This window comes from Octopus sinensis, linkage group LG7 (assembly GCF_006345805.1).
Source record: "Octopus sinensis linkage group LG7, ASM634580v1, whole genome shotgun sequence".
NCBI lineage: Eukaryota > Metazoa > Mollusca > Cephalopoda > Octopoda > Octopodidae > Octopus > Octopus sinensis.
In genome coordinates, this window is record NC_043003.1 from 90112382 (window position 1) to 90139415 (window position 27034).

The 27034-nt window shown below is 34.7% G+C and overlaps 1 protein-coding gene and 1 long non-coding RNA gene across 10 annotated transcripts in view; one reads left to right on the plus strand and one right to left on the minus strand.

Moving 5' to 3' along the window:
* Nucleotides 1-5256: 5256 nt before the first annotated feature.
* LOC115213812 (uncharacterized protein C630.12) overlaps nt 5257-27034 on the minus strand; it is a 64609-nt gene continuing 42831 nt past the window's right edge. For 3 of the 9 annotated variants that reach the window (XM_036504904.1, XM_036504902.1, XM_036504903.1), the window contains 3 exons: nt 21905-21973; nt 20595-20799; nt 19637-19873 (listed from right to left, as the gene is read on the minus strand). In XM_036504904.1, the coding sequence (XP_036360797.1) occupies nt 19668-19873; nt 20595-20799; nt 21905-21973 (480 nt within the window). In that variant the 3' untranslated portion in view covers nt 19637-19667. Of the gene's footprint in view, nt 10916-12248; nt 12337-18503; nt 18733-19636; nt 19874-20594; nt 20800-21904; nt 21974-27034 lie in introns of those variants that run through there. The other 6 variants (XR_005000119.1, XR_005000120.1, XR_005000121.1 and 3 more) reach the window with 6 other exon arrangements.
* Nucleotides 21294-27034, plus strand: part of LOC118764310 — a 19677-nt gene continuing 13936 nt past the window's right edge. The window contains exon 1 of the long non-coding RNA XR_005000123.1: nt 21294-21306. This is a non-coding gene — a long non-coding RNA (uncharacterized LOC118764310). The remainder of the gene's footprint in view (nt 21307-27034) is intronic.

Here is a 27034-nt window from a genome sequence, read left to right on the forward strand (position 1 = left end):
TTTACTCTTCTCAAAGAAAACATCCTTCACGATTATCGACGAATCATTATTTTTCTTTCCCGTGACCCCCGCGTAAGTCGCCATGACTAGAGGGTCAATTCACCTTCTTCGGAAGGTTTCCACACGTGGAGGCAAACGCCTCGCGCGATATTAATCACTTTACACAACAAAATTTCAACGTCTAATCACAGATAACAACACGTATAGCTTGGAGCCAGGTGTTCAAATCTTCTTTTTTCTCTACATTGTATACTTTATAGACAATAGTCTTTTCTTCAATTTAATTTTTTATTATCCATCTGGACTATTCCATTTCTGCACGCTAATTTTATTTTTAATTTATTCCCATTCATGTGAAACCACTTATTCAAGTTCAAGTCATTGATGCAATTTTATACCAATTGCTATTTTTACTTTTGTTATGTCAAGATTTACTTATTATATTATACTTTAGTTTGATTTTAATTATTACTTACTACATATACTTCAATTGTTATTATTATCTCTAATTTTTATTGTTAAAGTGAAAGTATCTGACATAAAATAGAGAAATGTTTTTGTTTCACTTTTAACACATAATACTGAAATAGTGGAGAAGATATGATATTGCTATGGGCTCGCTCTAGGCAAGAAGTTGAACATTTTTTTTGCCCATGAAACTACATGGACCCTAAGTAAGGCATGTGTAAAATTTGAATGAAATTGGTTGAGTAGTTCTCAAGTTTTAGGGAAACAGACAGACACACATTCTCAGTTTTATATATAGAGAGATTTATCATTACTGAAAGTGGTATGTTGGTAGAAACATCTTGCAGCATTTTTGTCTTGAGTACATTCTTTGTTGAAGTGTACAACAAAGATAAACTAATTACCAGTAATATGTTGTATTCAATTGAATTAGCAACATGACTGAAATCCTTTCAGAACAGAATCACAACTAAGTTATTTTTAAAATATATATGCCTGTAATTTACTAAAACAAAGCATAAATCTGATAGTGTTTCAACCTAGAAATCATATATAGATTCAGAGTTATATAACAGGTTTCTTTTTTATTGCGTATAAAGTGTTTTATTTTAGAGATTGCGAAAATGGAATATTGTGGCATTCTATTTCAAGTTATGAGAGCTGTAACCTTTTTGATACCAACCCACCTGAGACTGCTCCTGGTTCTTTGTCACAAACTTCCTCTTTTAATATGATCTAAATTAAAACATTACATCAAATAACATTTTGGGCTAATTTATGTGCCAAACATTACTTTAACCCTTTAGCACTCAGATTACTTTGTCAAATGTAATGCTTATTTATTCAGATTTTAAAAAATCAATCTTGTATTACCTTGTAGCTTTGAAATTTCAAAGATGCGATTATTTTTAGAATGACATTGCAGGGTAGGTGTGGGAAGCTAGATCTGGCCAGTTTGGAAGTAAAAATGATAGACTGGATGTGGTCTGTTTAAATATATTTTTTTCAAATTCTATATTATTTTCATAATGCAAACAAAGGTAGTGTTTTACAACAAAATGGTACAAATAATAAATGAAGTCAAATAGCTCTGACCAGCACTCAAACTCATATCACATATTTAACTAGCCAGGAATTTATTTCTTACTCTTTAGTGCTCACTATACACCGTGAACGTATATTTCATGTATTTGGTGATTTGTCTGAAGTTGAAAAAGGAAGGATTTGGAAGAGCAATGTGTTTGCATGAAATTCCATTTCAAATTGAGAAAACCTTAATGAAAACTTTTCTTATGATGCAACATACTCAAGGGGAGGACTGTCTGAGCTGTACCCAATATCATAAGCATTTCAACATCAGAACAACCACCAGAGATCAATGGAAAATCAGATTGTGAAAGTGTGTGCCTTGTTCCATGAAAATCATTGCCTGGCTATCCATGAAGTTTCCAAAGAAGTAGATTGTTGTCTACTTCTTTTGGAAATAATGGGAATGTGCCACATGATTTTAAAACAAAATTTGAAGCTGCATAATGTTGCATCTGCTATCAGATGAAAAAAGAAAATGAAATGATTAACTGACAGGAGCTACTCGATTGTTCAAATGCTGATGATTCTGAAAAATGCTCAAAATAATAACCACTGGTGCATAACTACTATGTCAAAACATAAAAAAAAAAAGAAAAACACAGGTATAAAGATATGATGTTAACCAAAACACAGTTGTCACAATGCATGAAATCATCATCATCAGGATCAAAAGAAGCCTATTAGAGTCACTCAATTCTGAAAATGATGACTTTTTATGGGCAGGGCATCATTCATTATGGGTTTGTTCCACATAGACAAAAAAGAAAATTACTTGACATGAGACAATTGAGAGAAGTACTGAGGCATGGACAAAGAAAAAATTGAAGGTATGCCTCAAGAACAGAACAGTTTACAAGTTGCTCTTTTTCCGTGGTTTTTGGACCAAGACATGACTCAATCTTTAGCTGCCCAATTCTCCAAATTTGGTCCCAAAGTTGAAATCCTTGTAAGGTTACGAATTTCAGAGGCTAGGAGAGATTGATGAAAATGTGTTCCAAAATGGGGAAAAAATGTTGAGAGCAGCGTATCAACAAGCGAGAAAAAATACCTTTGAACGAGATAAGTCTCTTCAAAACATTTGTGCTCTTTGGTTAAGAAACTTGCATTCCAACCATGTAGTCTCCAGTTCAGTAATACCACTACAAGGTATCTTGGGTAAGTGTTCCCTACTATATCCTTGGGCCAACCAAAGCTTTGTGAATGAATATGGTAGACAGAAATTGAAAGGAGCCAGTTATATATATATATATATATATATATATATATGTTGAACTGTTAATCCCTACACATTTTTTTTCTCTTGTTCCTTTCTGACAAAAAGCTTATGCATGAAATGTCAAAGACGTTTCCTTTCTTCCCGAGCATTAAACTAATACACTTGCTTGTTGTTCCTTTACTTTTTTTGTCTTTTGTTTTCTGTAAATTTGAATGACACACACACACACATATATATGTATGGATAGATAGATAGTTGGAGAGGTATATATATATATATATAAACACACACAGGGTGCATGTTTTTTGAGGACACTTCTTTCAAGAGCTCTAACTTTCTTCTAACTTATTTCTCTTACCTTTTCAAATAAATAATTTCAGACATTAGGTTGACTCAGCAAATGAAAAGATACACTATAATTATTACCTTAAAAGCATAGCATTGTGATACAGAGATAGCTCACTTCCTGAAAGTTGCTTGATCTTTTGCTGTCAAAGTTGGGAGCGGCTGATTAGGATCCAACATCAGCAGCTAAACGCAAAATGCATTTGCAGGATCTTAACACCATTCGAACACTATTACATTGCAAACAAAATCAAAGAAATAAAAAAAAAAACATGGAAAGTCAATCAGAGCCATTCTATAGCTTCATAATGCATCACCAGAAGAGTTGTGCATGAGGACATTAGGTACAAGTCATACGTTAGTTTATGCTGGAGGTGATAAGAAAGGATCATTTGATCCATACAAAATGCTTGCTAAAGAAGCTAAAATACTAAGAGGCTGGATGCTTTGGTTTTTCTCTGATGGGAAAAACTTTGATCAAGACCAAAAGGTTAACTGAAGGAATAACAGATGGTTATTTAGAGACTTGAATGAGATTCCACTTGTCATGCATGCTAAGTTTCCAGCAGCAGTAATAGTTCTGAGTTGCCAACAGTGAAGATGTCATGTCTCCTCACTTTTTTTCATAGGGCTGCTGTCTACTCAGAAGTGTTGGAGAAAGTTGTGAGGTCCTGGATAGACAGAGTATGCAACAGAAGATCATGTTTTTCAACAAGACCCTGTGCCATTTCATAAGGCTAGGACAACCCGAGCATGGATGCATGCCAATCTCCATGATCATGTTCTCCCAGACACATGGCCTCCTAGCTCAACAGACCTCAATCAACTGCATGACTATGTATGGAGTGTAGTTGAGAGAGAGGTCAATGAATACCCCCATAACATCATACAATCTCTCAAGTCAACCAAAATTGACAAAGATAATATGATTTGGACATTTCAACACTTCCAGTCGTATATTGAAGGAGCTGTTGTTGCTAATGATGGATTCAATGAACAGATGTAATAAAAGAATTCTCAAGATTATTTGTACTAATCTGTTTTCAAGTACAGCTATGCATCTTTTTCTAAATTCATACAAATGACCACAAAATCTGAATTGAATGCTAGAATTGCAGATGTTGTCACTGTAGTGTGCTAGATCCAGCATTTGTTCTTCAGAAGTAGAGAGGTTGGTAAAAAAACCAAACTTACTATTTTCTATTTGGTTTTCATTTCTATCCTCACCAATGGTTATGAATTTTGGGTAAAAGAGTATGATCACGAAAACAAGTGGCTGGAATGGGGGTCCTCCAAAAGGTCTCTGGAGTAATGTTACTTGATAGGATGTGTAGCTCAGGGAGTCTCTCTAGGTCAAGCTGTGACTCCTCTGCATTGACAGGTCATAACTCCATTACTGCAGGCATGTGATTAGAATGTTACAGGAAAGAAGAGCAAAGATAGATTCTATAAGCCAAGCTGACTTAGGAATAGATCAGAAACAAGATGGTTGGGTAATATCCATAGACTCAGTTGGCAATCCAGCTGAGAAATCTGGTGATGGCTTGCTTCTGATAGGACCCTATGGAGGAAGTGCCTGAGGAGTGTACACCTACATCCCTACAAGGAATAGCGGGTAGAGAAGATTGATAAAGGGATAGATTTGTATGTATATATGTGCGTATCCTTGTCTTAACAGCATGTGATGGTTGTAAAGGAGCATCACTATTATACAAGTGATGTTTATTACCTTACCTAGAAATAGATGAGGATTGACAAAAGAAAGAGCATCTGAATTTAGAAAACCTGTCTCAATGGATTGTGTCCGACCCATACAAGCATGGGAAAGTGGATGCTAACCCTTTAGCATTTAAACCAGCCATATCAGACCCAAATATCCTGTTTTATGTTCACATTGTCCACATCTGGTCTCTCATACCTACCCTGCAATGACATTCTAAAAATTAACAATCACATCATCAAAATCTTGAAGCTACAAAATAATGCATGATTAATACAAAACAATGAGAATAAATAAGCATCACATTTTACAGGGTAATCTGAATCCTAAAGGGTTAAATGATGGTGATGTGCAGTCTCTTTTTGGACAGATCACTTATTCCAAATTAAGAAAAAAAAAAAGCAAAAAAAAAATGAACATTTGTGGTATTCTGATTTATTTAAAATTTTCTTTTTTATACATATTTTACATCTTGGAGTACATCACATTTTCCATAAATATTGTCATTTTTGAAATTTATAACAAGAATACTTTTTATTAATAATTAATACTTTCAACTGCAAGATTGTATAAACAATTTAAAGACTTGACACCAAACAACAGAAGCAGTACCCTAGCCTTCCCCCAAAACCAACCAAAATTAATTTGGTTTGTTACTGTGGTGTATGTGTGTGTGTGTGTGTGTGTGCGCATATATCTACATCTATATATGATCGGGGAAGTGCAGGACTCAGTCAGATTGTGAACAAAACTGTAAAAGTTGAAACAGAAAAATATATTTAGAGCAATATTGTCGTGTCTATTTTTTCTTCTTTAGACATGATTGCTTGCTATGATTTATTATACACTCACCTGTGTGTTGGTACAATAACAGTGAGTTGTTTGTTCAGCCAATATGGTCATTTTTTTTATGATTCAGTACATAACCTAACAAATTGGCTGCATTTAATTGTTAAACATATTCACTCTAACATAGAGTAGAACTTGTTTTATTTTTACTCGAGCCCAAGGAGACATTTCTGTTATTCTACCTGCAATATTACTTATTGCATTATGTGCCAAGGCATCCATTCTCTCAAGTAGGAACTGTAGATTTAGAATAGATAAGCAAAGTTGAGAACAGTGGTAAATTGGAAGTTGCTTAAAATGGCTTTTAGAGATAAAGTTTTTAATGGAAATTTTTGTCCAATCAGAATGGAAGAATATAAGAATGGTATCAGAGATTCAAAAGACAAATGGGCAAACATGCATAAAAGTATGAAATTAAACGATGAGTGAAACAAAGTTATAAAAAATTTCTTCAGTAAACTTTATAATAATACAAAGATAATCTTTAAAATCCAAAAAAGGAAAGAAGGTTGTCTTATTGTGGAGAGAAACATTGATAGATATATTTATAATTCTCTAACAAGCTAATTACTGAAATGTAACAGCTCCATTCAAGCTTATATAATTTTACTGGTCCATAGCAACTGAAAGCCCAGTTCACCGAGCTGTAAATAGATACTACATCATGGTAGAGTCTCACAGCTGTAAGCAGAGGGAATGTTGTACATAAAAATAGCAATTTTATTTGTTGGCTTACAGTGCAGTCTTTGACTTTTTCTTGTGGGTGTCATCTACCAACCATAGACAGGAAAATGGAAGAGATGTGGATCTCTTAAATTTATGGAAGCATAGACTGGAAAGATCTGTAGATTTGCAGAAATTACTGCATTTAATCCCAAACAATAAAAGGACTTGGAAAAATGCAATTTTTCAAAGTCCTTATATAATATATCTAAAACTGAAATATCAATAATAATACAAAGTGCAAAGAAATATTACAAATATTATATTTGTTAATTCTATTGGTTATATATGTATATTAAATATATAGTAATATACATGTATATATAACTATATATTAGAAGAGCTATAAACAGACATACCCTTTTAAGACAGTATGCATACTTTTATACAAAACAAAACCAGTACACTAATGGAATATAATGCGACGGTCTTCAATTTTTATTAGGTGGTCTACACTGAAGAGGCTCAAGGATTAAATTTCCAAAAGCTGAAACTCAGGTATGTAGATGTCCTAAATGGCGTAATCTTTCATAGTTGTGCTTTTGAATGTAGTAATTCTTTCTGTTTCCTCACCTACTGTTATTTCTCTGTTTCCTTGGTGCTTTACAGTGGTTTAATTAAGACTTTAGCTCTTATTTCTAGCAGGTTGATGCTTTTCTGCATCCTTATGCTTTGTGCTGATTTGTAATTTATAGCTAAATAATGCTTTTTGCCTGCAAACCTATGTTACTAGTGTTGATACCATCAATTTTTAATTTTATCCACAGATGATATTAACAATAGTGACATCTTATTTCAAACCTTAGTGTTTGAATGTTTTGTTTATATATATACATATACTTTTATTTGTTTGTTATTTGACTGCAGCCATGCTGGAGCACTGCCTTTTAGTTGCACAAATCAACCCCAGGACTTTATCAGTAAGCCTATTACTTATTCTATCTGTATCTTTTGTTTATTGGTATAATGAATGGATGATGTTTGGGATATAACTGCTTTTTAATATCAAATTTTGTGAGACTTAACTAGTGATTTGTTATCACTAAGCTATGAATAGGTACAACAGGGAAACAATTCTCTGCTTTAAATAATAGTCATGCTATGACTAACACATGTTTCATTAACTTTCAGGATTGAGTTAACATTTTTCAAAGAGTTACATTAGTAACATAGAGATGCTATTAATAGTGTTATCACCTAAATATTGTTGAATATATGATTCGCATTGTCTACAGTTATGAAATTAATAAATGAAAAAATTTTCAAAAAAGAGATTTTGAAGACAAATATCATGAGAAACATATATAAATCTAGAAATTTTTTGAATCTTTAAAGATATAAAAAAAAAAGAAGTTCTTTGGAGGTTTTGATAAATAAGAACCAACAAATGCATGAAATTCCTTTTATCAGATTCACTTTATATGTAACATATCTAAATGTCTCTGTGTTCACTTGCCTCAACATCTCATTCTTTTACCTGAAGTCTATGTAGCTGCATTTTAAAGTTATAGTTTTGGCACATTCCTCATAATCATCTATAAAAAGTGACTTTTATCCTAACTGGTAAAAACTAAGCTTTCAGATTAAATAATGTAACAACTTCTTACATTATATGTAGCTTGTCTGTTATTAAAGTTTTAGCAAATGGCATATAATATATTAGAGACAAAAAATATTTTTCTATTCAAGAAGCAGGAGATATATTAACACATTTTTTAATGGTAACTCATCTATGAAATTTAACAATGACTTAGTAACTACTACAAAATATATACATAAAAGAAAGGGACAGAAATAAAGAAGCCAAAAGATGAAGATTTCTAAAGTTATGTTTATCCATTGGTGATCGGTATAGTCAATGACTTTGACCATACAACACTTCTACAGAAGACACATCCATGCAGGGAAACAGAGAATCACTACCCTTCTTTACACTATACCTTCTGTGTGCTTGAACCAGTGAAAGTGGTAGTATTTCATTGTTGTGTCAAACCTGAACCACTGAAATGAAAGGCATAACGTCTGTGCTGCCAATAAGGTTTATCTATCAGTAATCGATGAAGACTATCACTGATTGTGCAGTACTTCAACAAGAGATGCAGGCATAGTATGTCACTAAATCAAATAAATGTTTGTGTGTCTCAGCTTTTTAAATTAATCTCTACAATACACTTTCTTAGAAGGATATTCTCTACTTTTATTTGGAATTACATTCTGTTAGAGTGGGGAACTAATAATATTGAGGAGTAAAGATGATTTTCAATGTGTGAAGCTTATCTAATCAATAACAATAGTATAATCATTATAATAAAAAAAGTAGTCATAAATTAATTAAAGAAACCATATTTTTACTCCTTAATTAAGGATAAGGCCATATATTTTATTGGTGAAGAGAATAGGTTTACGTGATGTTTGTACCTTTCCTGAGGTGAGTAGACTTATCTCCTCAGGAGGTTACCTCTTGTTTTTTGTTAGCTATGCTTACAATAATAATGATTTCTAATATTGGCACAAGACTACACTTTTGAAATGAAAAACAAGATTTGCTTATATTGATCTTAGGATTTGGCTGGTACTATATTTTATCAACCCAGGAAGGTTGAAAACCAAAGTTGACTCTGATGAGATTTGAACACGGAATATAAAGTAACAACTAAATCCTTCAGGACATTTTATTTTGCTTGTCACCCTACAAACTTTGCCATGTTTTTTCAAGATCATGTGGGAGGGCTATAATTAGTTGTATCAACTCCAATTGTTGATGGTTTTATTGATTTGGAAAGCAGAAAGGTAAAGTTGACCCTAGTGTAAGCTGAACACAATAAAGGGCCAATCAAGGGATAAATGCCACAAAGCATTTTGTCAAGCACTCTACCAGTTCTGTTAACTCACTCACTCATTATTAAGATAATGACAATAAAGGCAGCAGTGAGTAAGCTGGCAGAACATTTAGAGCATTGGAAAAATTGCTTAGTAGCATTTCTGCTAACATTCTGAGCTCAAAACCTGCCAAGGTTAATTTTGCCTTTCATCATTTTGGGACTCTTGAAATAGAGTACCAGCCAAATAATGGACATGATGGTATTATTAGCCTTGTGCCTTATTCAGAAGCCATTGAGATAATGAGGATAAATGATTTTGAGGCTAATTTTGTAAGGAAAGTAATATAATGGACTGAACAGGCCTCAACAATAACAGCATGCATCATTCTGTTGGTGTCATAACTGTGATAGAATTTGTTCCTTTTTTTCACTCTAGAAAATAATTTGGATTATTGAACAGATCCATCAGGTCTAATAGGAAAGTTTAGCATAAGTTACAGCCTGATAAATGGAAACTCTCTACTGACTTTTTGAAGAAATGATAATAAATATGCTTCCATCCCTGTTGGACACTTAGTGATCATGAAGGAAACATGAAAATTTGGTGTCTTCTTACACAAGATTAAATGGTCTCATGAAGCAATTCATAAAAGCTTTCCCACAGGATGGAGAGGGCTTCAAGTTTTTTCTATAGCAAGTGTCCAGGTTGAAGAGGGTGTATTTTCAGATATAAGAAATTTGTCAAGGACGAAAACTTTGAAAATTTCTCTTAGTGATTCTTATAAAGATGCATGGATTAGTTTTAATGAAGCGATGAAGAACTTCTAGGGTAATCACAAGGATCCAAAATACAAAGACATAGTGGGAAGAATACTGGGAATTTCGGAGGCCTTAGGATGTAAAATATGCATTAAAGTTCATTTCCTAAATGCCCATTAGGATTTCTTTCTGGAAAATCTGAGTAATGTGAGTAAAGAGCTAGGAAAAAGGTTTCATCATGACATAAAGGAGATGGAAAGAATATCAGGGAAGATGGAATGTCAATTTGATGTCAATAGGAATGTCCAGATGCTCACAAGTGAAAGAGTTTCAGGTATAACTCCCAAGTGGAAAAGAAGAGATTTTCAGGTGCTGAACCAAAAGATGAATGGAACTTATTGTAAAAATCTACTTTCTTATACTTCAATTGCATTTGTGCCATTTTATTTTGCTCAATAAAGTACCAAATTAATTTTTATTTGCTTCATTTTGTCCTAACATTTGCAGATTTACCTACAAATTATGGTAGATTCTATTATTAAGTTGTGAGAAAACCTTAGGTAAAGGAAAGTGATTTTTTGATATCTTGAATTAGCACCACAAAAATATATAGAGTAACATACAATTATCAAAATGTTTCATTTTGCAGACCTATGCAATAAACAAAAAATATAGATAAAAAGGAATTTTGGAAGAGAAGATATATGATGTCCATATATAAGAAAAGAAATATCTTGGCTTATGTTGCATTCTATGGATTACATAGATTCTAGAAAAAACATGGAATGTATTAGAGAATAAAACGATTTTCTAGAATTTTTGAAAATAATAAAATTGTTTGAAAAAAAAAACAAAGCAATAATATCACAGTTTTTCCTTGTTTGGTTTGACTTGGTGATAATGCATCATTCTTTATCAAGGTTTCTGCAATGAAATAAAATGAAAAGTACAATTTATTATGTAAGTGTGAAAGAGGGAAGTAGATTGTTTTCCAGGACAGAGAGGTTGAAAAGTTTGCTTTCCAGTGACATGGTTTAGGGTTCAGTCAACCAAAGCCTTGAGTGAGTTTGGCAGACAGTAACTGAAAGAAGCCCATTGTGTATGTATATGCACACATGTGAGCAGGCGTATGTGTGTATGTATGTTTGTGTTTTCTTATCATGACATCCTGTGATTTGTAAATAAGGGTCTATTTCATACAAGCAGTGTCATTCATTTCCAATATTCTGTAAAATCGTTGTCTGACCGTGAGGAAATATTACCTAAGTTGGAAACAGGTGAGTGTTGGCAGCAGGAAGGCTGTATGTCTGGAGAAAATCTTGCTTCAATAAATTCCATGAAAAATGGAACATTAAAATGGTGATGATGATGATGTAATATAAATTTGTTGAAACGAACTCCTCTGCTTAGTTGCCTATGCTGTCCAGATTCAGCTCTTGTCTTTGAGTATCATTTGTGATTTATTTCACTTTACAGCTCAGTGTTGTCCACATAACTGAATACTGTTGTGGAGTGACTCTCTGTCATTGACAGGAAGTCAATCCACAACAGTATTCAGTTATATGATGAAGAATAAGATATGGCTGAGAATGAAGAATGTGATGAAGAATAAGATGTGTCTGAGAATAGTCTTTTATAAGAGCCCAAAAAAACTATAAGAGATTTCATTGAGTGAATCATTTTAGCTTCAAGTATTGGAATTTTTATGGAAGTCAAAAGATCTAAGTTTTTTTACAGTTACCAAAGTATCCCAATTTATTACATGAAAAATACCACAGTCAAATTTGTCAAAATCCTTCACATAATTTAAGGAACTACTGCAAATATTTGTTCAATGGGAGTTCAATGATTTGACAGACTAGAGAGAGAGATGTAGCAAGTAGTTTTGTTTGGTATGGAAATAAAGCTGCAAATTACTGAAGAAATTGTTGTTACGATGCATGTAAATACGATATAGAACTGCACCTTGCAATGTCAACAAATAACTTCTGATCCAAGGGATGAGAGACAGAAAAAAATCAAAAAACGACCAACTTAGATTAGATGTTTTTGTATTAGATATGGTCAAAAGCAATAATACTGCATTCACCAGAGCTCTTACAGTAGGTGCATGGTATAAAGAAATAAGTCAATAGTTGACTTCAAATAATGCACACACATAAATGAAATGCATGCAGACAAAATAAAATTTTGTTGGAAACAGGAAAGAATGAGGAGAAAAAAGAGAGAAATTGGTCAGAAACAATGACAATGATACCTGAATAATAAAATCAGGAATGTAGATTCTTTCTCTTTGCTGCCTTGCACTTTTATTTTATTTATATTTCAGATGATGGCAGTTTATTCTGTGAAAGAGATTGCAAAAGGAAAAAGAAGAAAAAAAAACGAATCAGAATTTATGATAAAACACCAAGTAGCTGAGATTGCTAAAGTGTTTTGAGATGGGCCTGGGATTTTAGAAACGTAAAATAGGTATACACATGGCTGTGTGATTAAGAAGCTTGCTTCCAAGCCTTGAGTTCAGTTATAATGTATGCCACCTAAGGCAAGTGTTTTCTACTGTAACCCCATTACTGACCAAAGCCATGTGAGTGGACTTCATAGATGAAAACTGAAAGACGCCTGTCATATATGTGCATGTATATATATATATGAGCAGAATTTAGGCTAGTTGAAATATGCTTGTCACATATTTCAACTGCTAAAAGGCAAATACATTGTGTTTACCATGGTTACTGCAGTGTATTTACCTTTTAGCAGTTGAAATATGTGACAAACACATTTTAACTAATCTAAATTCTGCTCTAAACACTGCTTTGTACCAATGCTGTTATATGTGTGTGTGTGTGTGTATATATATATATATATATATGCTTTATTTGTATGTACACTTGTCTTGACATCATGTGATGATTGCAAATGAGCATCGCTGTCATACAAAGTTGTTAATTTTCAGTCTACCCTGGTGAAGAATTACCTTGCTTAGAAACAGATCAGGACTGGCAACAGAAAGGGTATCTGGCTGTAGGAAATCTGACTCAACAAATTCTGTCTGACCTATGCAAGCATGAAAAAGTGGATGGTAAATGATAATGGTGATGAGGATCATGAAAATAGTAACTCTGTTGATGAAAGTGTGTCAGAATCCCAAGAGATGTTGCTCTTGAGGGTATTATGAATGACATAGCTACAGTCATAAACAACATGATTAGAAGTGTTCTACTGTTTCTGCCAACTTATCAGTCTTAAGGATTTGTTTCCATATCTCAATGACATTGGTAAACTCAATCTATTGCTTAGTTTAACACCACTACTTGGCCCATAGGTGCCTTTAAAGGGGTTCACTCCCATGAAAATATTTAAGCCTACTCACTAGACTAACTTACTCCTACTGGTCATATAGGTCCTGAAAATGTCTCTGAGTCCAGCTCTTCCCTCCTTAGATTAAGCTGTTAAAAAAAAAAAACAATACTTTTAGGTACTGATGTAGCTGTGTGGTTAAAGTTTGCTTCCCAATCATATGGCTTTTGGTTTCAGTCCCACTGCATGGCACCTTGGGACAGTTTCTTTTACTGTAGTCGTGAACTGAAAGAAGCCCATTGTTTATGTGTATGTACACTTATCTTGGCATCATGTGATGACAGTGCATGAGCATCACTTTCACACAAGCAATGTTAGGTATATAGGTATGTATAGGTATATAAGTATATGTATGTGAGGGAGTGTTCGGGTCTCCATTTCTTAACACCATGTGTTAATTGTAAAAGTATAGAGTGTCACTCATTTCCAAAATTCTGTGAAAGCATGTCTGACCATGGGGAAATATTACCTTGCTTGGAAACGAGTGAGGATTGGTGACAGGAAGGACATCTGGCTGTAGAAAATCTACCTCAATAGACTCCATCCAGACTCTTAGTAGATACTAAAATGATGACGACAATGATGCACACAACAATTAAATTTTTAAACAGGGATCAGGGCTAATATTTGCAGAAGAGCTATACTGAACTACTGCAATCTTAGCAGAAAGTAAAACTTAGTTGGCTTCAATAAGACTGAAATCTAGAAAACTGGAAAACAAAGCCAAATACTGGAATATCTAAGCTATGTTTACCAAGGAACAGAAACCATATTGATTTTACCAGGACCTGCAAAGTCATAGGTATAGCCTCTTCCCCTTACTAAGTCATAAAAAAAAATTTCACTACATTTAAAATATTCACTAAGGCAGCAAATTGGCAAAGTTGTTAGAGTGATGGACAGAATGCTTTGTGTTGTTTGTTCCAGCTCTCCACAATGTGAGCTCAAATCCTGTGAAGGTCAACTTTGTCATTCTTCCTTTCTGGGACAATAAAAAAGTACCAATCTGAGGCATGTGTTGAGAGGAATTCTTTGGGGTTTCACCTCTGGAAACATGAGTGTTTCGTTCAACATCCTTAAACAAACCTTGTTCAGGGGCCTTTTGAGCAGGATAGGTTAATTGACTTGAATAGAATTCTAACTGAGCCTCACTTGCAAGGTCATGCGCTGTTTTACCTGATATGAGATCACCATGTCACACACATGGTTGTGATGCATGTGCCTGGTGTACACTTATCAGATGAGTAGTCATGGTGGGTACATTGGGTTTCATATATTTGTACACCAGTGTCACTCTGGTGGCATGGACTGTTCTCTCATTCAATAATGATATAATAATAATAATAATAATAAATAACCATTAATGCAGTAAAATAACAATACTAAAACATATCACAGCATATACTCAAGACACATAGAACTATGCTTGGTAGCACAGTGAAAGCAGGCAATAAAAATAAGATTATTGAATGACAATAATAAAAGTTTGAAGTCTTTGATGGGAGTGGAGAAATAAATCTTGGAAAACAGAAAGCAGAAAAATAAACAACCATCCAAAACAAAACTATTTAGAAGATACGAACAAAGTTTTACAATAGTTATTCATCTGCGGGCAAAGTGAGGTTATTCATTGACAAGATCCAGAATTAAATTAGAATTAAAACTGTTTGCTGATATAGTGGTTACAACATAACAATGTCAGAAAACAAGATGTGGCTATTGTGGCTTTTGCTTTATGACAGCACTTCTTCCAGCTCTTTACATTCCAAGTTCAAATCTGCCAAGGCCAAATTTGCCCTTCACGTCTCTGGAGTCAATAATACAATGTACCAGTCAAGTACTGGGGTCAATTGTGTTGACTAATCCCTTCTCCTTAAAACTGCTGGCCTTGTACCAGCATTTGAAACCCATTATTATTATTTGTATACAAGACAGTGAACTGGCAGAATTGTTAACAGATCGATTTTACTCGCTGAGAGGCATTTCTTCCAACTTTATGTTCCAAGTTCAAATGCTGCTGAGGTTGTTACCTATAGTAAAACATTAATAATGAGCTGACAGAATTGTTAGTATGCCAGACAAAATGCTTAGTGTGACATTATGTCTGTCATTACATTCTGAGTTCAAATTCTGCTGAGGTTGACTCTGCCTTTTATCCTTTTGGAGTTAGTGAAATAAGTACCAGTTGAGCACTGAGGTTGATGTAATCAAGTAGTCCTCCTCACAAAATTTCAGGCCTTGTGCCTATAGGGGATAGGATTATTATTCATATACTTCTTAACAGTGGTAAACATTGATAATTCTTTCTACTGTAGGCATGACCTGAAATTTTGGGAGCAGGCATTAGTTGATTACATCTGTAGGATAAAGGCAGTCGATTTCTGTAGGTTATTTTCATGCAATAGACTAGTGTTTGATTCACAGAAAGATCTCTCATTCACTTAAATCTACAGAAACTGGTCTAAGAGCCTTTGTGGATTAATTTGAACTTTCAACCTTAAAATGGCACCATTCGTTGTTTCTGACAGAAAGAAAAAAAAACAACCAAAATTTCCAGAGATGTCTACAGTAAAGTATCAATTACTGCTACAGAATACAAGTATAATAGTGGAAAAGACAACACCAAAGAAAGATATCGAAGCTCTTACCTGAGACACCACACAAAAACTTAATTACATATTTGTATTCATGTGCTCAATATGCACTTTTAGGATAGTGCAAAAAGTCTGATAAATGTATACTTATGGTTTAGTAACTACACTATTAGAGCCATATCATAGTTTCATACTAGTATCCAAGTGCATAGCAAAAGTTTTGTTCCACTTTACATTTTACTATTTATCAGAGTTAGTTTCTTTGTTATTTTTAAAGCTGGTAACCTATACAGTATCATGTAATAAATGTTTAGATGATAATATTGCTTCTGTAAACAGAGCTGTTTGTTGTACTATTGTTTATTTTCCCACATGTTGTGTTTTGCTGACTTCCAATTGTTGTGTTCTTTCTGTCCTACCTTTAATTTATATATATATATATATATATATATATATATATATACTGATAGTATACTGTCTTAAAATTTCAATATTTGTATATTAAAGCAGAACAATGACTGTAATACTAAAATAACAACTAATCCAAATGCACCAAACTGGTTAGGTACTGCTGTTTAGTTGCAGCAGTCTCTCCCTCTACTAGGTTATGCTTACAGATTGATTTGATTACAAAAAGTGTGTGCCTACATTTTAGCTCCAATTACAAGGATTTGCATTAAACTGAATGTTACACCAATTATTTGCACTAAATGATCTATGTCTTGAATAGAGGTGAAGCACATACCCAGAAAAACCTTCAACATTCCACTTTCTCTACTAAACAGTTTTCTGATTTCCTTCTCATCCCACATCTTCACAGAATGTGATCACCTTCTTGCTGCTAATGGTCTATAAACATTAACAAATATGAACAATTTAGTCTTGAGCAAGTGTCTTCTACTATAGCCTCAGGCCAACCAAAGCCTTGTGAGTGGATTTGGGAGATGGGAACTGAAAGAAGCCCATCATATATGTGTGTGTGTTTGTGTATGCTTATGCCTCCTTGTCTTGACATCACATAATAGTTGTAAATGAGTGTCACTGTCTTACAAGCAGTGTCATTTGTTCAAGGGAAACATATTTGGATATGGGGAAATATTACCTAACATGGAAACAGGTGAGAGTTGGCAACAGGAACAAGCATCCAGACACAGAAAATCTGCCTCAATAAATTCTGTCCATCTCATGCAAGTACGGAAATAATGATGATGAAATTTTTGAGAGTAAAATAGTAGTGGTATGCACAATTTTGATTAGGTCCCTATTCAATTACTAGTTTTATGTTAATTTTTCTAACTCATGCCAGCATGGAAAAATGGATTTTAAAATGATGATGATGACGACTGCATAAATTAGTATTAAACAACTATCTTCAATCCACTAAATTTGAAAAATCTGAAAATTACAACTTAGTCAATTTATTAGAAAAGTATTCATGTCATGTTTCTTTAAAATGAAATTAAAATTTTCCAATTCTAAAATATATTAATATTGGATCAGCTAGTTAACCACTCTCAAATGCTATGTCTTATCTTTGGCAGGTAAAAAAACCCACAAAACAAATCACACATTTTTTGGATTATTCCCACTATGGGCAAGTGCCTTCTACTATAGCTTCAGGCTGACAAATGTCTTGCAAGTGCAATTGGTAAACAGAATATGTATGGAAGCCCATTATATGTGTATGCATAATGGCACACACACACAATTGTAGTCATGGCTAGTGCTGATGATGTGTGCAAGACACCCATGCTGGTGACATGTAAAAGGTACCTGTGCTGGCAACACAGAAAAGACACCCAGTACACTCTATGGAGTGGTTGGTGTTAGAAACCTATCCAACCAAAGAAACCAAGCCAAAAGAGACTGGAGTCTTGTACAGCTTTCTGGTTTATCAGTTCCAGTCAAACTGTCTTAGCCATGCCAGCACAAGCCTTCACCACTGAAAAAAAAAGTCATCTGTGTGGGTCGGCAAATAGCAATGCTGTTGGATCCTTACATGTTGAGATTGATGAGAGAATCCATTACGCACACACACACACAAAGCGGGTTAAATAAATTATGCCTAATTCATGCAAGCATTGAGAAAACAAATGTTAAAATGATGATGTCTAGATATAAAATACATTTCTGGGTTATGATTAAACTCAGGGAAATTTACAACTATTTATAACATGGTAAAAACCCTGCCAAATCAGACTGGAACCTGATGCAGCTCTCCAGCTTACCAGTTCCAGTGAAACCATCTAACCCATGCCAGTAGATGCTAAAGGATGATGATGATGATGATGGTTAGAATGATTTTATTCACTATATCATGGAACCAGTTTACTATTAGAAAATACCATGTTGTTAAAAAGAGTCAAAAGGAATACGACTTTAAGAAAACTAGACAAAACCTTAATGATGCTATGAGAGATGGGAAATGATAACAGATTTATAGATTATGGTTTTATCAGTTTGGAATATAATCCAAAAGGAGTATTTAGATCTAGGTTTTGTTGTGATTTAGTGTAGTTTAGAATTAGTTTTAGAAAGGATAATCCTAGGATACTTACAACAATAGAGTTTGATGTCGAGACTAAGGCATTGCATTGTGAATCACTAATCACTCATAATGACTGACCTGTGTTCGGGTTAGCAATCGCCGCATAGCTGTAAACAGCTTCCTTAGCATCTGGCAGATAATTACTATGCAGAGGAATATTGCATATCCAGCATACATATATAACGAGATGTATCTTGGTGGCAGCCACAGTGTCATATACTTGATATTACCATTGTCATCTAAGATAAAGAGAGAAGAGAACAACAGTTGTAGAATGAATTAATTACTGATCATAGAAGGATTATTGTACTTCATTAGCCATTTTGATATCAACTCTCCTGGGGCTACTCTTTGTTCTATGATACAAAATGCCTGTTTTAAAATAATTTAAATTAAGACCTTCCATCAAAATTTCATGTTAATTCATGTTCCAAACATCAGCTTAATAATGACAAAATTATTTTACTAAATTCTTCATTATTTCCAAAAACTAATTAAAAGTGTATTCCAAGAGAAATGAAGTAACAAAAGGGTTAACATTGGCAGCAAAGTTACATTTTCTCTCAATTCACTCATGGAAGTTCCAGATAATATACAAGAGAGAAGGCCCTAGCTTGGAAACAGAAATTTTCAAGTGGTGATCTAAAAAATAACATAACTTACTCCCCACCTACCCACATACAAGTTAATAATGACAAGGGCAGTTAGGTTTGAAAACCCCAGCTCAAGACCAAGATCTAATTTGTGGATACACAGCAAATCGATCCACAAAAATCAGGCTAGAGCACAGCTAAATGATACAAATAGCAGCAGAAAACCAAAGTAGAAGTTACCTGTGCAGACCTCAAACATTGTGAAAAATTTGCAAATTGAGAACAGAAACGAGAAATAAAGAACAAGTTAGGAGTCAGGTAAATTTGCAAAAGCAACAATTCATTACCTGTGTCTACACTTGCTCACATTCAGTCAATGGGTTATGTGCAAATTGGGTTGCAAAATTTTCTGTCCTACCTTGGTTCAGCTTTCTTAGTAATTCTTTATTTTGGCATTTCACCTAATTCCAACACAGCCTATAAAGTCATGCTCATCTGGTTCAAAGTTTTTTGAGAGTTTCAGTAGAGCTAGTGCCACAAAAAAGTAAAGTGTGTTCAGGGTACCATTTTTTTACAGGGTATTAGGAAGGGCATCCAGCTGTAGAAACTGTGCTTGACGCAGCCTTCTGACTTACTAAATCCAATTGAACCATCAAATCTATGTCACTGTGGAAAATGGTTTTAAATGATGATGACGACGGCGGCGATGATGACGATGTTCTTTGCATCAATTCTGCTGTAGCCTTCTCACCACTCTGTATGTTTTCCATACATTTAGATGTCTTCACTAAGGTAACAAACAATTTGTTAAATTTTATATACAAAAGCTCCAATTTTAATCTCTTTTATCTTAAGTGCTGGAGTCAGATTAACCGAATCAGTATGACAGAGAAGATAACCCAGACTAGAAAACTAACAATATGAATAGGTTATGACTAATAGACAATACCAAACATAAATGTGTACAGTGCTGTGATACAGTACTGATCTACACAATCATTTCAAGATTTGCATTTCAGTACTAGAAGGGAATTTAGGAGACTAGGTTCTTCAAATACATTTTCTAATGATAATAACCGAAACTTATTTTCAACACTTTCTCATCTGAACAAATGACATTCCAGTCTATTCGATGGATAACAGCTATGTTTATAAATATCTAAACTTCATTTAACACTGACCCTCTTGCATTAACTCTGTCATGCACCTTCTACCTTCTCATCAGCATTAACAGAGGTAGTAGACAGAAGTGGAGAGGAGAAGACTTCATCTTTTTCTGATATCTTCAGTTTAATTCAAGTCTATTTTTCAACTGTATATTTACTTCTTACATACTGTACCTCTTTACCAAGTAATTTTACTTATTTCCTACGTGAAACCTTAATAGTTAGACTTTAAATCAACACTTACTATAATTGGGCATGCCACAAAGAACAAAAAGTAAAAAGTAAATCTCTTATAAGTACTATTTTTTTTTCACAAAAGTTTTAAAATAATATATTACTTACTTATAACCAGAACACCATAACCCATCTTAGGTTCACCCATCCGATAGCTGCAGGTAGGCACCATGATCTCAACTAAAGTACTTTTCTCATCAGAATTGATTTCAATATAGTTTTCTTCTGATGTGAGGTCACGTCTTGTCACAGGCCAGTAATCACCATCATCATTTTCTTGTGACAAGCAATCCTCACACAAGAATAAATTTGCCTAGATAAAGGGAAAATAGAATTAGTTTATTGATGAAATATGCACAACTCCCTCCAACTCTGTTAGCTTTTAATTTCATTTTTGGTGAATCATTTTAACTTTATTAGATATGTTTGTTTTGCTTCTATTTTTCTTCATTTTATTGTTAAATGTATAACATTAAAATCTCAATTCTATCTATGCTGATATATATTTCTTAGCTAACCTCTGTATTGGCTGTCCAAACTTTACATCCACTAGCAAGCTCACAGACAAAATAGGTGCTGGAATTTTGGTAAAAGAGACAGGACAAAATTCCAAAATTAACAAGCTATAGTTTGTGACTATGGCATTTTTTACATTTGGTAATTAACCTTTTTATGATAATATAGATATATAGGTGCAGGTATGTAGTTAACAAGCTCATTTTGCAACCATGTAAAATAATTGTAAAAGAAATTGCTTTCAAAACATAAGTATTATGGCAGACCCTTAGTAGTCATGAGAAAACATGAGTCAGTAAGGGACGTAAAAAAGTAGTAAAATCCAATATTTCCAATAGAATTTTTACTATTTGAATGATCTGAGAGATGTATTAAGATATTATTAGAATATGGTTATACAGGAAGTGAGAGTTGCTTGTGAAAAGTAGGTTGAAAGGATGACAACAAGTGAAATTCAGTTAGCTGGAGATTAGTTTTAAAGCCTACATCTGATCATTATGTACTGCAAGAAAACAGCCAGAGAGAATGGTCCTAAATTGAAATCATATTGAAATATAGTCTAACCCATATCAGTATGGAAGATGGATGTTAAATGATGATGATGGATTAATATGTAGATCATCAGGTCATGAAATTTTCTGCCAGTTCAATAGGGAACTATTCTTTCATATACTGTAACAGGATTGAAGAGAAGTAAGGTGTGTGAAAAGAGAATAATATAATGTATTTCCTGAAATAAAGTCATTTTATTTACAGCAGGAAACAGCTGTATATCTTAATATAATATTATTGATTTTCATTGCAAGAGACAAACATTTTAATTGTTATAAAAGAAATCATGTTAGAAATGAAGCAGCAGGGAATAAGATATATTAAAAGAAAATAATGGAAAACGAAATTACCTTGTGCCAGTGACCAGATATGACCATGTGTGGCCGAATGGGCTTCAACAGCTGCAACACATAGGAATACTAAAATGATACTTTCATAGCAAACTGAACATTTAGGGTGCAAAATATATGACAAAAAGAAAAGGGAGGAAGCAGAAGCAGCTTTTTTAGCAAAATATCATCTAAGGGTTAGGATAGGCAAAGAGAATTTCCACATAGAATAGGAAGTGCTGTTTAGTGTCATGAAGTAGACATTCAGTTAGTTATGCATAATATGAAGGCATAAGTATTGCATTAGTAGAAAATACTTCAAGCAGGCATAGTCTGATATATTCTGAGCCAGATAAGTGACCCAAGCATGATAACGGGAATTGCTTCTTAAAAAAATAAAAATGATAATACCTTAATAAAGCAATGCAACATTACTCAACTCAAACACAGAACATTCAAGACAACACTGTTCAATCCAGCCACCAGATAAAACAATGATGTAACACTTCACCTGAAACACTAGGCAACATAACTTTATTTCGCCCAAAGATCAATTAACTTGCTACTGCTCCAATTAATAACTTAATAATTATTTGGACTATAAATGTAACAATACCTTAATTTAAAAAAAACATTTTAATTATTGAGATTAACCAGTTACTGTGAAAACATTGTATTTGATAATTTCAAATAAGAAGTAACTGTAATAAAACCTGAAATCAAAATATAGAAACAAATTAAATTTTTTAAAAATCAGATTAATGAAAAATAAACAAAACAAGTTATCATATTAAGAATATATCAGTTAATGTATTTCCTAATGTATGTAATCTTCTGAAAGTAATCTGATGACAGTGATGTTTTTTTATATGCGGGTATCCCACAGAAAAATATTCATACACATGTTTTTGGCTTATGAGTATTCTAAAACAAAAACAACAAAAAAAAGCAACGTATGTGTGAATAGAAATACGTGTGTATACATATATGTGTGTGTATCCCTATCCATCCATTAACTTCCCCAACAAACTTTTTTTATCATCACTTATTTGTCTATATTTACAAGAGTTTGCAACTCTTAATGAAAAAAAGATAATAGTAATAGAATATTGTAGTGATGCTTCATTCCCTAACCGGATGGGTATATAACAACTTGGCAGCCAAAACTTGGGATCTTTAGTGAGACACAAGCCTTTATGTATAAATGTACCTGATGAGACCCAGCCTGCAAAACTGATGCAATGCATGTTGGATAGTAACAGGATGGGTTAAGATGGCTGTTGCATAAAATAAAAAATAAAGATTAATACCAAATCCACCTTCTCATTACTTAAGCAATTATTATTATTATTATTATCTCAACTAACACTGAGGAATTCCTGAAGTAGATCCAATGGAAACACACCCCAACACACTAATCAACATATACCCATTCAACCAAAAATATTAAATATACATATTTGCAAGACAGTGTGTGAGAGAGAATCGTGATGTGGTAGGAGAGAAATGTGTTCGCATGGATGATGGCTCACTTGCGCTAAATGAGGATGCAAAGAGAGAGGCTTGGAAACGCCACTATGAAAGGTTGCTGAATAAAGAAAATGAATGGGATAAAGAGAGTCTGCCAAATGTTGACCCAACAGAGGGACCAGCTATCAAAGTTGACAGTTCCTTGGTAGTTAAGGCAATTAGAAGCATGAAGACAGGGAAAGCTCAGGCCCATCAGGAATCACTGCAGAGATGCTCAAAATATCTGGTAGTGTCGGCTATAGCCTAGTCATCTGTATAGTTAATCAGGTGATACACGAAGAAGTCATACCCAATTACTGGTGTAGCAGCATAATAGTCAACTGCTACAAAGGTAAAGGTGATGCCCTAGATACAAATAATTACAGAGGTATCAAGCTGTTGGATCAGGTAATGAAGGTTACGGAGAGGGTCATAGCCCAACTAATTAGAGAGACAGAGTTAGTTTAGATGAGATGCAGTTTGGGTTCATGCCAGGGAAGAGTACTACTGATGCTATATTCCTGGTAAGGCAGCTGCAGGAGAAATACCTAGCCAAAAATGAGCCCCTGTACCTGGCTTTCATTTACATGGAGAAAGCCTTCGACAGGGTCCCCCGATCCCTTATCTAGTGGTCAATGAGGAAACTAGGGATAGATGAATGGTTAGTCAGAGCTGTGCAAGCCATGTACAGAGACGCTGCTAGTAAGGTGAGGGTTGGCAACGAGTACAGGGAAGAATTCAGGGTAGAGGTAGGGGTCCATGAAGGTTCAGTCCTCAGCCCCCTCCTATTTATCATAGTCCTCCAGGCAATAACGGAGGAATTCAAGACAGGATGCCCCTGGGAGCTCTTCTGTGCTGATGACCTTGCTCTAATTGCTGAGTCACTATCAGAACTGGAGGAGAAGTTTCAGGTGTGGAAGCAAGGATTAAAATTGAAGGGCCTTAGAGTCAACCTAGCTAAAACCAAAGTCCTAATAAGTAGGAAAGTAGACAAATCACAAACGCCTTAAGGTAGATGGCCCTGCTCAATCTGTAGAAAAGGCAGAGGTAGAAACTCTATAAGATGTACCATGTGTAAGCTATGGACACATAAGAGGTGCAGCAATATTAAAGGAGGGCTAACTAGGAAGATAGTTTTTGTATGTGGCAGATGCTCAGGAGCAATAAACACTGAAAATGCTCTGAGACCAACTTCCACCACATTCCAGGGAGAAAAACTAGAAATAGTTGATAGCTTCCATTACCTAGGTGACCAAGTCAGTAGTGGGGGCGGGTGTGCTGAAAGTGTAACTGCTAGAGTAAGAATAGCTTGAGCAAAGTTCAGAGAGCTCTTACCTCTGCTGGTAACAAAAGGCCTCTCGTTCAGAGTAAAAGGCAGACTGTATGATGCATGTGTATGAATGGCCATGCTACATGGCAGTGAAACATGGACCGTGACAGCTGAGGATATGCGTAAGCTTGCAAGAAATGAAGCCAGTATGCTCCGATGGATGTGTAATGTCAGTGTTCATACTTGACAGAGTGTAAGTACCTTGAGAGAAAAGTTGGACCTAAGAAGCATCAGTTGTGGTGTGCAAGAGAGATGTTTGTGCTGGAATGGTCATGTGGCGAGAATGGATGAAGATAATTGTGTGAAAAAGTGCCACACCCTAGCGGTTGAGGGAACCTGTGGAAGAGGCAGATCCAGGAAAACCTGGGACGAGGTGGCGAAGCACGACCTTCAAACTTTAGGTCTCACCGAGGAAATGATTAGAGACAGACCTTTGGAATTATGCTGTGCGTGAGAAGACCCGGTAGGAAAAGTGAGACCATAACCCGTGGCCTCTACCTGGGAGGTAACCAGTCCACTTATGCATACCTTTCCTTCTTGGGACACAAAACTCTACTTGTGAAGACCTGTTGAGGCAAGTGAAAATCAAGATCGATCAACATCAATGGAAACTGCCGGTGGTACGTAAGAGAACCATCTGAATGTGGCCGTTGCCAGTGCCACGACTGGCCTCATGCCGGTGGCATGTAAAAAGCACCATCCGATCATGGCCGTTTGCCAGCCTCGTCTGGCACCTGTGCTGGTGGCATGTAAAAAGCACCCACTACACTCACGGAGTGGTTGGCGTTAGGAAGGGCATCCAGCCGTAGAAACATTGCCAGATCAGACTGGGCCTGGTGCAGCCTTCTGGCTTCCCGGACCCCAGTTGAACCACCCAAACCATGCTAGCATGAAAAGCGGGTGCTAAACGATAATGATGATATATATGTTTGTTCCTTCTCAAACAGGTTTCCCGGTTTCCTTGGCGTATAGGTTCCCCACCTAGACAGGACGCCTGTCTGTCGCAGGTGAGCTGCAGGAGGAAAGAGTGAGAGAAAGATGCGGCGAAAGAGTCAGTAGAAGTTCGTCATTACCTTCTGCTGGAGAAACATGGAGTTTAGGTGTTTCACTCATAAACACACATGCTGCCCAGTCTGAGACTCGAACCTGTGATCCCTCGACTGCAAGTCCGCTGTTCTAACCACTAGGCCATGTACCTCCACACACGATATATATATATATATATAGTCTATTATATATATATACATATTAGTATTATATATAATATATTATATATATTTATTTATACATATTTATATTATATATATATATATATTATATATATATATATATATATATTATAGTATATATAATATATATATATGTTAGTATTATTTATTATATATATATATATATGAATATATATATATATATATTTATATATATACATATTTATATATATATATATATATATATATATTATTTTATGTATATTATAATGTATATATATGTATATTTTATGATATATATATATATATATGTCATAATCATCATCATCATCGTTTATCGTCCGTTCTCCATGCTAGCATGGGTTGGACGGTTCGACCGGGGATCTGGGAAGCCAAAAGGCTGCACCAGGCTCCAGTCTTCTCTGGCAATGTTTCTACAGCTGGATGCCCTTCCTAACGCCAACCACTCCGTGAGTGTAGTGGGTGCTTTTTACGTGCCACCTCCACAGGTGCCAGGCGAGGCTGGCAACGGCCACGGTCGGATTGGTGTACTTTATGTGCCACCGGCACGGAAGCCAGTCGAGGCGGGGCTGGCATCGGCCACAAGTCGGATAGTGCTTTTTACGTACCACCAGACCAGGGATCCTGGCTGGATCAATTCGATTTCAATTTCGCTTGCCCCAACATGTCTTCGCAAGCAAAGGGGGTTGGCATGGGTGCCTGTCGTCGGATGAGGTTCTATAACAACTTCGCTTGCCTCAACAGGTCTTTGTGTCCAAGGGAGGAAAGGCATTCATAAGTGGGCTGGGCTCACTTGTCCTGCCTGGTCTTCTCACGTACAGCATATTTCCAAAGGTCTCGGTCGCTGGTCATTTCCTCAGTGAGGCCTATGTATATATAATATATATTATATATATATATATATATATATATATATATATTATATATATATAATGTATGTATATATATTATATATATGTATGTGTATATATATATATATATGTATGTAATATATTATATATGTATGTATATATATATATATGTTTATGTATATATATAATTATATATATATATATTTATGTGTTTGTTGAAATGGAAAGATGA